Here is a 15,456-nt window from a genome sequence, read left to right as displayed (position 1 = left end):
GTCTTAAACAAAAATCAAACCAAACTATTCATGTCAGTTTTACAGTTATGTAGAAACTACAATAAAGTTTAGATGACAAAATATGTATCTAACCATGTAACTGTACTTTTTATCTTTGATTTATCCAAGCAGAAACATCAATGTCTAACATTAAACCATTATACTACCGAAATTGGAGACAATGAGAAAGCTTGTCTCTTTAAAAAAAAAAAAAAAAAAATCAACCTTTCAACTTTGATCAGATGGAGCACCAAAGGATTATGTCTGTCAAAGTGTACTTAGCAATTTTTTCCACACAAATAGCATAATTTAGTGACCTGATATAAAATAGGAAAATATACTCAATTTCTATTTAAAAGAAAGCTGAAAATATGATATCCCTCAATCTTATATAATATACAATATGTTCCTGATAAATGACATGCATGTTAATATTAATTATGTGAAATGCTGCTGTGAGTTTATCAGCTAATTCATCTGTCAGACTAAATAAATCTGACAATTTCAATTTAATATATCACCCCTTGTACCTTGAAGAATTTAGTTAACAGAATAATTGTAAAGCCTCTCAATATTTTATTTGTAAGATTTTTGCAGACTGTTGAATCATGGTGACTACCAGAAAGACTAAATATGAAGATGTAGTAAAATGTTGAGGAATTGAAAAAATAATTATCATAATTTCAAAACGCTCAATATCCCAGTAAGTATCAAACAAAAGAGAATGCACTTTTTGTGTTTTTTTTAATGATAAAAAGGGCACAGGAGTAAAAACCTGATATTTCACTTATATCGCATAACAAGCTAACCAAACTGGACATGGAGGTCAAATTAGGAAACAAATCATTTTACTTATTGTTTCTATGACTTTTCTTTTGATTAGATTTCTGTCTTTTCAAATAGGACTGAGGTATAGTACACTGGCAAAAATAAAGAGGCAAACAAGAATAGTGCCAAAGTAACAGATACCCAAAACCGAATACCATGTCAGAAAACGTCATGTAATAACCATTTATCAGATTAGAGCAGCAGGAGAAAGTTACTTCTAAATCATAATCATTTTAGTGGTATTTGTCAACTTCGTCACGTTAACTTTGCAACATCATTTCTTCATTTGTGAAGTAGTAAAATTCATGTCAAAAAGGAAAGGGGGAATGGAGGAAGTCAGTTCATTCCAATAAATTACCTCTCCAGTTCTTATAAACATGCCCATCAGCACAAAATTGAGAAATAATATCTAAGACTAGAAGAGACTTGGTTTAAGTTATGAAGCAAATTAAAATGGAAAAATACAGAAAAGTAGAACCAATGGGGTTGAAAAGGCCCCTCACTGAAAATCTGTATTAAAAAAAATAAAATTAATAAAAATAAAAATAGAAACAAAACTCTACTAGTACAAACTAGCCTGAGTGGTTTGATGGACAGGGTAATTGGGTCAGCTGTCACTGTAGTCTTAAAAATGGATTTTCTTCATTCATGTTAAAGTGGCACATGAACGTAAGCTCTTTAAGGATAGGTACAATATATTCGTAGGACCCAAGTAGTTACTGTATATCCTATAAATAAAAAATACTTTTACTTTGATAACTGACTGAAGATGTGGGGACTCCATGTAATCCAACCACAAGGTTGTTTGCTGTACAGTCCTGTGCAAATATAAAAAAAATTTTTTTTTTGCTATAAGGCTTTTTGACCCTACAGTTTTCACAGCAACATAACTACCATCCAGCATGTACCATATTTTGCAAGCCTTCAAGTTCAACAATTCAAATTGTCGATTCATATTATGTCCAAATGCAGCATCCTTGAGGAGTATAGGTCAGTTAATCATCTAGAGACATACAAACATCTCCTGATTCATCCCATCGAGATGGATCATTCTGATCTTCTCCATCATCAACCAGCTCTTCATCAGCTTCTCCTACTTCATTCTCTTCATATTCTTCATCCCGAGGGAAATCTGTATCCTGTCCCTGATCTACACCTTCTTGCCCTCCTGGCTGTGATTTATCTGCACAGTCTACACAAACACCATAGCGTCGAGATCCATGTCTTATTCCAACACTGGCTGCTAACATGAAGATCTTCTTACACACCATACATTTGTATTTTTTATCCTTTTTATGCACCTAATTAAAGGGGGGAAAAATCCAATATAAGGACAGTATAGACAATAATGCATTTCAACCATTCAATTAAACCACCCATTTAATAATGAGTGAATGATACCCTTGTTTTTCTGTATAAAGTTCAGTTCATAAATCACATAATTTGTTTAAAGCAATTTAATAATCAACCTTCCCAAAATTCAGGTAACAGTGTTAAAATACCTTAAACTTCACTGACATATATTTTATCTCAAAGATCAGTTACATTTAAAGTTACTTACCAGGGAATGTCTTTTCACATGTTCTCTGCGAGTAAACAGTTTTCCACAAATATCACAGCTAAATGATCTGACTCCCGTATGAATGAGCAAATGCCTTTTTAGTGTTCGTCTGTATTTGGCTACATAGCTACAATGAGGGCATTTTAACTTGTTCATGATTAGAGATGATTCACCTTTGAGAATAAAAAAAAACCAAAACAAACACACACAAAGCAATTATATACTGAACAGAAAACCTGCTATCAAAAGCTTGTCTATCCCTAGGAATAGGGATTATTATAGGACTACCAGTATCTTAATTTTTTTAAAACCCAGAACATGGAAGCTTTTAACTGTGAAAAATCATTTTAAAATTTCTGTAGAATTCAGTTGACTAATACTTGCCATTTTCCCAAGTTTCTTGTTTTGGCCAAGATTCAGGCAATAATCCATACTTGAAATCATTTGAAGCACCTGGTAGCAATCCATACTTGAAATCATTTGAAGTACCTGGTAGCAATCCATACTTAAAATCACTTGAAGGGCCAGGCATCAGGCCATACTTGAAATCATGTGAAGTACCTAATACAATTGAAAAGTGATTTTGATGTAATGATGGTAATGAAAATCTGTCTCTTATTAGAATAAAAAATAACCCCAGAAAATAAATTTATTATATCTTATGAGCATTATGATAGAATAGCTTATTATAAATAGCTAGATAAAAATCTCTACAGTGTAGTCTGAAACCGAAATGTCTTCATACTTCATTTAATAGTGCATGGAGACCACATGAAACTACTCTTTTATACTGTACTTCAAAGATATTCAAAACAGAACTCTCTTAATAACTGTCACCCTGAAGCCCAGCTTTGGAACAGGATAGTCTCCTTATTGTCTCCAATCACATAATCTTGTTTTAAGACTTATCAGTATAGAAAAATGGACTAAGAATGAAGAATATAAACCTCTCTTTCTAACTCCATCCTTAAGTGAAAATCCGAAAAGTAGAATCAAAATAGTCAATGTCCCTTAAGGAATTTGTGCCTAAGGATCTTCAGACTAGCTAAGATAAGAATTACCTCCTCTGGATAGCATTCCCTCCCCCCTCCTTTTTTTTTTTAAGATTTTATTTTTAAGTAATCTCTACACCCAATGTGAGGCTCCAACTTACAACACTGAGATCAAGAGTTGCATGCTCTATCATAAGCCAGCCAGATGCCTCCTAGATAGGATTCCTTCTTGAATATGTATGTCTTTACCTGGCTCCAGGAATCCTTTGGCAATGTAAACATATCCAGTGTTCTCCATAGCTAGCTAGCTATTGCCACCCTGATCCAATCGACCATTAACTCTTGCCTCTGGATTATTTTCAATAGCCATCAGAGTTTTTCTCATACTGTTGCCCTCTTAGAGTTTGCTCTCCACACATCAATTATAGATTCTTTCAGAACTTTAAGTGAGAGCCTGACACTCAAAAGCCTGCAAGGACTACCCATCTCACTCATATAAAAACCAAAGACTTACAATTATCTTACACAGCCTTACCTAATCTAGCCCTTGATCTAACCACCCACTTGGGTTCCTCTATTTCAGCCATACTGGCCTTTGTACTGTTCCTCCATGGGAAAATGGCTCCCTCTGCAAGACCTTTGCACTCTTTCCTCTGCATGAACACTCCTTTCCAGGCTATATGCTGGCTTACTTGTGCAGTAATTTGTTAATTTTCCTTCCATGAAAACCATGGATTTTATAAAAGAATGCTTGCCAAAATGGGTATTTTAAAAATTCGTTTTCCTCCATCTATCTGCCATATATACTACTTCTCTAAAAATTAAAATAACCTAGTATTCCTCTTTGGTGAAAGTATCAATACCCAACAATGCAAAAAGGTCCCTAAGGTATTTAAAAATTTCATTACTAATAATGTAAATTATTTTATACTTGGAATATCTTCACCCATTTTTTAAATGTCAGGAAAGCCTGCTGTTTCCATAATTACATAATTAAACTATAATGTATTTTTGTTTGAGGGAAAGTTTTCAGAATCCTAAACTGAGACACCATTATCTGTGTGTGTGAGGGGCGGGGCAGGGGATGGAAATTAGAATGGGGGTGGTAGCCTGTGAACATGAATCTATCAATTTTCAGCTTTACATTTCTAAATAAAGTTTGAGCTTTGACTCATAGTTCTTGATCAAATCAGTGCAAAAAAAGAAGCTCTGAGAGCAAGGACTGTGCCTGTTTTACTCACCTTTGTATTTCTAATGTCCAAAGCTTACAGCCTTCAATTATTTGTTGAATAAATTATCTTAGCAAATACCAACATGTATATATTTTTGATTTGCTCAAAATACTTGCAAAACTAGTATCAGAAATCATGTTAGGTATGTTAATAACCTCAAGTTAGTACTTTCATTACATGTAAGAACAAACTAGCCCTAAAATAATTTATAGGGGCACCTGGGTGGCTCAGTCAGTTAAGCGTCTGCCTTCGGCTCAGGTCATGATCTCAGAGTCCTGGGATCAAGCCCCACATCAGGCTCCCTGCACAGTGGGGAGTCTGCTTCTCCCTCGCCCTCTGCCCCTCCCCCCACCCAGGCTTGCTCTCACTCTCAAAAAAATCTTTAAAAAAATTTATAAACTGGTAACCCAAAATTCAGAATTAGAATACTTGAAATTCCATGTTTCAAAAAATAATTTATAAATTGATGACCCAAGATTCAGAATTAAGTTTTTAATACTTGAAATTCCATGTTTCTCTTGATAACCTAAAGATTAATAAAAAGCATCCATGAAAACAGACAGGAGACACCATATATCTAGAATATCAAAATGATAATTCAAATTAAGAAAACCTCATCCCAAACTTCTCTCATCTGGCCAAATTAGAGGTTACTTATAGAAGTATATGAGCAAATTAACAAAAGTAGTGCTTTTGTAATTCAATCACTGAAAGATCTTTAAGGTCATTCACTGAAAGATCTTTAAGGTCATTCAAGATCTACTTGAAAATTGTGCTCACTGCTCAGTAATATCCTTCAGGGTGCATTTTTCCATAATGGCAAACTAAGAAGAAAGCATTCTTTTGAAGAAGACAAAGGCTGATCTCAGTTGCAAAAACAAAAATGGATTAAAATGTCCCCTAAAGAGAAATGAGTCTAAATTAAGAGTTTACTTTTTTGAAAAGGAGATGTATTATATGAACCATTCTCCAATGAAAATGTGTATGTGCAGAATTGAAAATTTTACATATGAATTCACATACCCTGTCTAAACCCATTCTTCAACCAGATTTCTAAACCAAATATAAAATACCTTGTACTATTAGTGATTTTTTGTACAAGGAAAAAGTCTTCAAAATTCAACCCATATGATCTGTAAATGGCTAATTTCAAAATTTTCTGTAAACTCTTTTCAACAGTTAGGAGAAACCACCTTAAGGCAATTTCTTTTCTTCAAAATTACATGGCTTAACTTTGGTCAGTGCATACTATACTCAGAAACCTGTGAAAGCTTTATATAAGAGTACCCCTAGCTGTCCCCCTCCCCATCAGTTTTTTAAACAATTCCAAAGCTATGAGAAGTTGAAATCAATGAACATCTATATCCCTTTGTGTACCTTTGACAGATGTTTGTTTTGCCATGTGTGCTCTCTATAAACACACATACCCACCTTTTATGTATTATATGTATTATTTGGAAACTTGCACATCATTGCTTTCCCCTCAATATAGCATGTATCTTCTAGAACTTTCTCCAACATAACCACAGTACCTTCATCACATCCAAGAAATTTAAAATTGTCTATTTAATCCATACTATACATTCAAATTCCCAACTGTTCCCCAAATGCCCCTTTAGTCATTTTAGAACCCTGATGTCATCAAGACTGACAATGCATTTAGTTGGTTTGCTTGAATCTAGTGGTTCCTCTGCTTGTTTTTCATGGCATTAACATTTTAAAATCCAGAGTAGCTGGATTTGTGTAGACCAGTCTGATGTTCTCCCCCCTCATGATTAGATTTGGGTTAAACATTTGGCAAGAATATTACATAGGTGATGTTGTGTGCTGGCTAGTGCATTATGACAAGAGCCATGGTATTTCTGCTTCTTTTATTATAAAGCAATCTTTCCTCTTTGTAACTCAAGTAACCTGTGAGATGATATGGAGACCATGTGAATATGCTATTACAACAGCCTTTTGCCCAATCATTGTGAGATAAGCCCATTAACAGTGGCTTAACATCCATGGATAATCTTCAATTATTTCCTGTGGGGTATTTTTTCAATTGTCATTCTGTATTTATTAGCTTGGCATTCTTCTTTAAAGAAAGCTTTTTCCCTTCCTAATTTATTTATACTCATGTTGTTCTCTGGAATATTTATGGATTCTCTGCCTCTATGTGTAGGAGGATACTCCTCCCAGAGTACGAAATATTACTATTTAGAATTAACATTTTCTATCACCATTACCAACCATACTATTATTTTACATCAATGCTAATTAAAATACATTAATCAACCATTTGGATAATTACCATTTTCATTCTATGTATATACTAGCAAGAAGCTACCAGCTCTATTAACTTAATTACTTGATATTTAAGATTTTAAAAGCTCTAAATAAATGGCTCCCTCAAACAATAATAAACACCCATCCATTTGTATTTACCAGGCTTCCGAAGTGTTATCATAAACATAGCTACCACGGATTGAAAGTATTTACATAGAATACTCTCTTTTAAGGGAAAGAAACTGCAATAGGTCCTTAAATATGTACACAAACACTTCCCAATCTTCAAATCCTCTTTAACATACTCTTACTAAAATCCTACTGTACCTACCAGCATCACCTCCATCCTGACTGGAGCCGGCTTCAGCCAATAAATTTGTATTCACATTCCTATCACAATCTGGCCCTGAGAGTAGAGCACCATCCAGATCTGAAAAGGAGATGTAGAATAATCTGTTATTTACAACCACACTATAGCTATCACCAACCACTCCCTTCTTGGTATTGTTTCTTATGCTGACTAAATAGAAAGATATCTGCAAATTATAATATCTACTATGTGCTTAATACTACTAAGGCACAAAATCATAAGACAACTACAAGAACAAGTGCACACTCAACAGTAAGAACAAGTGCACACTCAACAGTAAGAACAGTGTACTAAATAGGAATAAGCTTTAAGAGGCAGGGTGAATTAGGTTACTGGCTATGTGAGCATGTGCCTCAGTTTCCTCATATGCTGCCAACCAGATCATAGATATTAAATTAGATAATGCAAGTCAAGTGTTACAAATTATGGCATTTGGCACCCAATGACAGCTGCTACTGTTAGTACTAAGTACTGGCTGTGTAAAACATTACTGTTTCTGTATGGATTCAGAAGTGCAAAAGACCAATTAAAAAACTACAGTAGTAAAGGAAGACTTTGAAGGAGCTAATTCCTTCATCTTGAAATATGGAAAGGATGTAGAGAGGCAGCTTAAAAGAAAAGACATACTAATGAGATGAATACTGGTTCTAATCTGTTAATTTCTTTTAAATCTATTCCATCCCTTCCATTTTTCTACCACTGCCTTAATTCAGTTACCCACCAGCGTTCTCTTATATTAGTGAATTACTGAAATAGTTTCTTGGTCTCCTTGCTTCAAAATATAATGCTCGTACTTCTGTTCATAATGCCAGAGAGATTTTCCTAAAACACAAAGCCTAAATTGCTCCCTTAACTTAAAATCTTCAGTGGTTCACCAGAGCTTTTTCAAACTCCTTAGTTTAGAATATAAGGTCCTAATGTTCGAGTTCCTACTAGCACTAGTGAATCCAGCATCATCCCACTGATACTATCTACTCTCCCAAATTAAAGTATCTGAAGACAGGGCACCTAGGTAGCTCAGTCTTAAGCGTCTGCCTTCAACTCAGGTCACGAACCTAGGGTCTTGGGATCAAGTCCCGTGTTGGGTTCCCTGCTCGGTGGGGGATCTGCTTCTCCCTCTGCCCCTCCTCCCACTCGTCCAATCTCTCTCTCAAATAAATCTTTAAAGTATTTGAAGACATTTAAAAAATGCCACTTTTTATGGACAATCTGTCCTCTGTCATTTAAGACTCATCTTTGATATCGCCATCCCGTACTGCTCTGGCTTCCCCCAACACTCAAGATAAAAAAAGAAAAAAAAGAAAAAGAAAAACACAAACTCCTCTCTACATAAGCAGGTACCTGATTCAAAAAAACTGATGGTGGGCAAATAAAACTGGTACATTTATAGAAGAGAATACCACCCAATAATGGTTCTAGTACATAGTTATAAAACCCCAAATCACTGAATAGATCTAGTACTTATGTTCTAAGAGGCTAGTAGGATTATGTAATTGCATAATGAAGGAGAGAAAGAATAGGAAAAAAAATAAAATGATCCTCAAGCAGGCATAGTTAGGTCATATAGAACACTGCACGCCATGGTAAAGATTTCGGCCTTTACTCTAAAAGCAGTAGAAGGATTTTAAACAAGGCATTAATCTCATTCACCTTTTAAAAAGACTATTCCTGGTATTGTATGAATGAATTAAAGGAGGGCAAAAGGAGATATAGGGAGATTAAGTTAGTAAGCTATTTTAGAAATCCAGATGAGAACAGACGGTGGCCTTGACTTGGTTGATGGCAGTAGCAAATGGAGGAAAGTAGTTTGTGGAAGAACCAACAGTGCTTTGTGAGACTGAATATGGGAGAGGCAGGGTTTGAAGGTAATGAGGGAAGCTTCCATCCTATACTAATGGCAGTTAGGGGTCTCTGGCAGAGGACCAGTTTAGGACCACTTTTAGGTAGTTTTGAGTACTGAGTCTGAGATACCTAAGAAAGAGGAGTTTAATATGTCTGGAGTGGGAACAGTGGGTTAAATGGGTAAACTCTAGATACTGCCTGGGACCAATTCTCAGCTCTGCCACATCCCAGCTGTGTGACAGTTGTGAAGCAGGTTATTTTACTTCTCTAATGCAGTGGTTCTCAAAGTGTCGTTCCCAAATCAGCATGGGCATTATCCAGGAACTTGCGAGAAATGTAGAATTTCAGGCCCCATCCCAACCTACTGAATCAGATACTATGGAGGTGAGCCCCAGAAATCTGTATTTTATAAAGCCCTCTAGGTGATTCTGATGCTTACTAAAGATTGAGAAAGGTTTTATTATACAAGTAGAGAAATTATCAGGAAAAGAGCTATGTACTTTTCATTTATTATTGTCCAAGGACCAAATGACATAAATGAAAAGTGCTTAACTCTTTGCTTGCCTGGTATATAACAAACACTCAAAATTTTAACTATTTCTTTTTTCATTTAAGCTCCCAAGTGGAGAAATTAACACCAAAGGCTATACAGATACGATGCTTAAGCTGGTGATAAAAATGAGTTGTCAGACTATGCTGGTAAATAAGGTAATGGAAGCAAGTAGATGAGACCATGAAGAAAAACTATGACTGATATGTTGAGGAATCCTAGCATTTTAATCAACTAGAAAATGATACAGATTTTAGGAAGAGTTATTTCAAGAACTAGTCCACTGCGACAATGCTGCCAAAAATTTAAGGTAAGGACTGAAACATACATTACTTTCATTCCACAAATACTGAACACCTAGGAGGTCACTGGTGATCTTAGAGCAAGTGACTCTGGTAGATCAGTGGGACAAGGAGAAAAAAGAGTGGCCTGTGTTATGAATGGAAGATGATGAATTATAATCTATAATACAATTTGAGAAATTTGGTTGCAAAAGGGAAGACATAGAGTTTAAGAGTTTTTTTTTTTAAAGGTGAAACTAATAAACCTTTAAATAAAGCTGAAATGAAGTCACTAAGAAAAGGAGAAGTTAAAAGTACTGAAATTCAAAGAGAAGGATTATGGAATCCTGAAGCAAATGTTTAGGTATTTAGGAGAGAGAGCAAAGACAATATATAGACAGAAGTTTGAAAACAGGTACTTAAGGACATTCATCTACCAGCTTTTATTTTCTCTGTAAGGAAGGGAGAAGCTTCTCCCCCTGCACCTCTCATCCAGCTTGTACTCTCTAATAAAATCTTAAAAAAAAAAAAAAAAGTCATTATTCTGGAGTGTACAGTCTGTTCAGAGGGCATGTCTTAAAATTCTGCCAAGTGGGTTTGTAAATACAGGCAGGGTGTTTCTATTTATATAACATTCTATAGTGATTTGTTGAAGGCTTCCTCAGCTAGTTCTTAAAATAGACATTTCCTGTCTCCTACCCTACTGCTCTTAAGTATTAGAATTTAATTTGTGATCTTTAATCCTACACTAAGCACAGAACACCTCAACCTGAAAGCTTAACAGATGACAAATATATTCTTCCTGTGTACAGTGTTTCTTCTCGAACGCTTTGAAAGGTTATTACTTGGATCTTGGTATCAAAAACAAATTTCAGAATAGGTGAGCTCTTCCAGGTTGACAATAAGCTTTCAAAAATAGCACACTTAACTCAGGAATCAATACATATCACTGCTTGTACCTTATTTGAAATCAGCCAAACTGCTTAGCAACTCATTTTTTAATCAGTTGATGTTAAGTGGGATAGAAGTGAGGCAACCAACCATTCACTTGAAACAGAAATGAATTTTTTTCACTAGGAAGTGAAAGCAGTAACTCTTGGTCATCATCTTTTTCTCTAAATTATAGGATTAAAAAATAAACTCTACTATACTTGGTTTTTGACATTCGTGACCTTCCTATGGAAATCCTTCACTTCATTTAAACTTAGCAAAAAGGGCTAAGATATCTCTGCAAACAAAACATCTTTCTGAAGAGCTATTAAAACAGTTTCAGGGGCGCCTGGGTGGCTCAGTCGTTTAAGAGTCTGCCTTCGGCTCAGGTCATGATCCCAGGGTCCTGGGATGGAGTCCCACATCGGGCTCCCTGCTCTGCGGGAAGCCTGCTTCTCCCTCTCCCACTCCCCCTGCTTGTGTTCCCTCTCTCGCTGTCTCTCTCTCTCGTCAGAAAATAAAATCTAAAGTTTCAGGAGATTAAAAAAACAACAACAACAACAAAACAACAACAACAAAAACCCACAATCTGCAATGCTAGAAATAAAAGAGTGAAGAAGTAGACCCATCCTTAACTTACTTTCCTAGTGGTATTTCATATACTTCTTTGCTAAATGAACAAAAATAAACCTTACACTCTGGGTTAAACCAACATTCACTTTAGTAACTTCTTTATTTAATAAAACTATTTCCAAAATCTTAAGTATACCTAGATATCAGCTATTTTTGTTCTTCATAGTTAATACATTTTTGTCTAACCCAAAGCAATCTTCTCTTCAGGTTCATTTTAAAATAATTCTGATTAATCATGTTTTTAAAAAAGACATTCATGGATTTAAAAAAATCAGATTAACAAGCAATGGAAAGAAAATGAGATTAAAACGAATGATAAAGTAAATCTCAGTTTCTACTCCTCAAAATTTTAACAATCAACTTTATTTTTCTCACATAAAGAGTAGCAATGTTTGCCCACTTTACAAAGCTGCTATGAAAAGTGACATCACTAAGTGAAAATACTGAGTAAAATGTAAACTGGAATATAAATCTAAGTGTCATTAAGTGAGGTTAATCTTGGTGCCTGTGGTTACAGGTTTCTCTGGGACCTTGGCAGGTTAGCAATGCTTCCAAATCATCTGGTAAGGGAGTAGTACAGCACCTGCTTCTAAGTGCTAAACAAAATTAAGTTTGGAAGAAGGTTTCCCTGACCATTTTCTTTTGGTTCTCAAAATTCCAAACATGAGGCAGGTGCAGACTAACTTAGATTTTCTTAAAAGACAAATATTCTTGAGAAGAATGAAATGAGAGAAGACATCAAAAATCAAGGTTTTAGAAATAAAAACTCAGATCTTTCCCCACTTTCATTTTCACATATATCAACATCAAGTTTCTCTTCTCTGAAGACAGTTTCAGAACTATTTTGTTTTTTCATAAACAGGTATAATTTTTCCTTATTCACTGTGATCAGGTTTTTTCCACTTTTCATTGGAGTAAATTCACTTACAAATTTATTCTATAAACCAACCCTTGAGAGTTCCTGTAACAGCCTGGAGACTCAACATATAGTAGTTTCCATTCACAACCCACTGACTCAAGTGACTGCCCCATCTTAGACTAAGCTCTACTGTTTCTTCCTTGCACTACTCAAACAAGGCTGTTATTTCTGCTCACACTAGTCCTTACAAAAAGGTCTACCCAGATCACTCCGCACTCCAATCCATGAACACCCTTCAAATGTTTTTGCCTAAAGGCAAATATAAATGGACCTAATCTCTAGTTAAAAACCTCCTATTGCCTCAGTTTGTAAAATAAAATCCACAAATTTACCACATAGAACAAAGAGAATCACAACCTGGCTCTAACCTATCTACCCAAGCTCATTTCCCCATTGCATTCTTTCTATTATTTTACCTACTTAACCTGATTTCTTGCCACCTGGTGGTCAGTGAATGCCCTTCTCTCTCTCCTGCCAAACTCCTACACAAGATCCAATTCTTATTACTGCCTTCTCTATACAGCTTTCTCCACATCTTCTGAGCAGTTAGGAACCTCCCATTGCACACCCTGCCGTACTTCTTATTTTAACATTTGTCACAACACACTGGGTATGTTTCTAGCCCACAGCAATCCTATTATGAACAAGTTCCAGGCAAGGAACTCCTCAATCTTGACATCAACATCATCTGGCAAGATGCTTACCTTTTTGGGGATTTAAATAAAAATTTAATTACCAAATTTCCTATTATGATGTCGAAAGCTATTCTGGTATCCCAGGAAAAGTAATATTCTCTGGAAAGTAAAACTATGGATGAAGATTTAAGACCATCTGGTCACACCAGAATAGTAAGACTATGTCAGAAATCAAAATTTCAGTTTTATAGATCTCTCAGGGATCGACAAAGCGTTTAGACAACATTATACTTTGAGCAGGCAGAACTCAAAAAATGCTTTTATAACTGATCCATAAGGCTTCTTCAACACCTAGTCTGGCCACACAGATTGTTTCTTTAGGGTTTCTAACTCGTAGGTTAATAAATACGTGCAGCCATCTCTTGGGATGAATATGGCAGATAGGGCAGGAAAGGAACACTAGGCAGAGGAAAAGTAAAGAAGGGAAAAGAAGATGGCAGAATATTCCTACTACCTACTATTATCCTCTTAAGATTAAACACTGCAAGATTCTTATGTATTAGTGTATTTTACAGCCCATGAACTACTGGTGGACCTTTATTTTTTAAAAATGAACATCACAGAGGGAGGGAAAAAAGAAACAAGATGAAACCACAGAGGGAGACAAACCATAAGAGACTCTCGCATCTCAGGAAGCAAGCTGAGGGTTGCTGGAGTGGAGGGGGGTGGGAGGCATGGGGTGGCTGGGTGATGGACATTGGGGAAGGTATGTGCTATGGTGAGTGCTGTGAATTGTGTAAGAGTGATGAATCACAGGGCGCCTGGGTGGCTCAGTCGTTAAGCGTCTGCCTTCGGCTCAGGTCATGATCCCAGGGTCCTGGGATCGAGTCCCACATCGGGCACCCTGTTCGGCGGGAAGCCTCCTTCTCCCTCTCCCACTCCCCCTGCTTGTGTTCCTGCTCTTGCTATCTCTCTGTCAAATAAATAAATAAAATCTTTAAGAAAAAAAAAAAGAGTGATGAATCACAGACCTGTACCCCTGAAACAAACAATACATTATATGTTAATAAAAAAATCAAAAAATAAACAAAATGAACATCAGGCCTTCAAACTACCATTTAACACCCAATTTTCAGTTTCTGAAAAAGAGTAACTTAACATTGTAGCTCATCCTTCATAACATTCAACCAAAAGGATTCCTGGAAGGTAGAGTACATCTGGAACCCCCTAAGATAAAACAACAAAACAAAAAAACTAATCCAGACCCATAAATCTATCTGAAATGCTTAGAGTAAGATGTAGGATGCAACAATTTTCAGATTTCAGAAAAGTAAGTGGGGTCTAGGGCAGCATCCTATAATCAGAACAGTATTTTGGCAACAAAACATGAATATTCACATTTAAAGAAATGCGTAAAAGATACAAATAGCTGGTTTTGCTGCCGAGTATTGGGTTTTGTTGCCAAAATGATTAAGAAAAAGCTTTGGGTAGTTTTTACTGATTTCAAGATATCAGAATTACAAAATTTTTCTTTCTTCCCATTAGAGGCATTATGTGGGATACACTCAAGGCTGGTTATGGTCAAGTAAAACTGAGTCCAAAGCCTACATCTCCTTAAACAAAGCTAAGTTCCATGATTTTTAAACGTATTTTAAATAGTTTATACAGTAAATTTATATGGCATGGTCAAAATATTAAGTCTCAAATGTTATGGCCAGTTTTCAAAATCATAAAAATTTAATCATTTAGAAAGCATTTTAAGATTCTGCAAGATCTGAAAGTAATGCCAAATATCAATTATCATCCAAAACATAGAAAAGCAGAAGTGCTGGTTAGTAGGTAACTCCAAAGAGTTCACTATAGAGTAATTCATTACTTCAAATGACTCATTAGAGTATCTTAAAGATATTTAGCTTGAGCATTCTGTTCTCAAGGTTGTCTTCTAAATACTGAAATTATGTGCGCTTTTTACCCAAAAGGCAAATATACAAATTGAAACTGTAAAGCTGAAACCTGATTTCAACTCTACTTATAAGGGATTAATAAAAATCTACAAATGTCTTAATACTGTTCTCCCCAGAAGTACGTATGAAAGAAAGGAACTTTTAGATTTAAAGAACTCTAAATTATATTCTTTGGTCAAGTAAAAAATCACCTTGCATCTGAATATTTGTATGACATTAAGAAAAAAATCATCTACATAGAATTATATCAGCTTGTATTAAAGACAGAAAATCAATTATATGCTGCTTCATTTACTAGAAAATGTTTTTGAGGAAATTGTTTTATACTACATGTTATCAACTATATAAAAACCCCACTGAAAAAATTCCTTTCAAAATTCAGTACCAGAGAAGTTTGTCATCTTCCAGAACTGGCATCTTTCCTCCTCCTGAGAGGCTGCTTGTTATC

At 35.4% G+C, this 15,456-nt stretch overlaps 1 protein-coding gene across 2 annotated transcripts in view; it reads right to left on the bottom strand.

Moving 5' to 3' along the window:
* Positions 1–202: 202 nt before the first annotated feature.
* ZBTB10 (zinc finger and BTB domain containing 10) overlaps positions 203–15,456 on the bottom strand; it is a 32,594-nt gene continuing 17,340 nt past the window's right edge. For both annotated transcript variants that reach the window (XM_032421538.1, XM_032421537.1), the window contains exons 3-6: positions 7,216–7,314; positions 2,774–2,950; positions 2,390–2,562; positions 203–2,129 (exon numbers count right to left, since the gene is read on the bottom strand). In XM_032421538.1, the coding sequence (XP_032277429.1) occupies positions 1,824–2,129; positions 2,390–2,562; positions 2,774–2,950; positions 7,216–7,314 (755 nt within the window). In that variant the 3' untranslated portion in view covers positions 203–1,823. The remainder of the gene's footprint in view (positions 2,130–2,389; positions 2,563–2,773; positions 2,951–7,215; positions 7,315–15,456) is intronic.

Source organism: Phoca vitulina, unplaced genomic scaffold (assembly GCF_004348235.1).
Source record: "Phoca vitulina isolate PV1807 unplaced genomic scaffold, GSC_HSeal_1.0 scaffold25, whole genome shotgun sequence".
Lineage (NCBI taxonomy): Eukaryota > Metazoa > Chordata > Mammalia > Carnivora > Phocidae > Phoca > Phoca vitulina.
The sequence above is the reverse complement of the archived record's forward strand: the minus strand, read 5'-3'. Positions and strand labels throughout refer to the sequence as shown.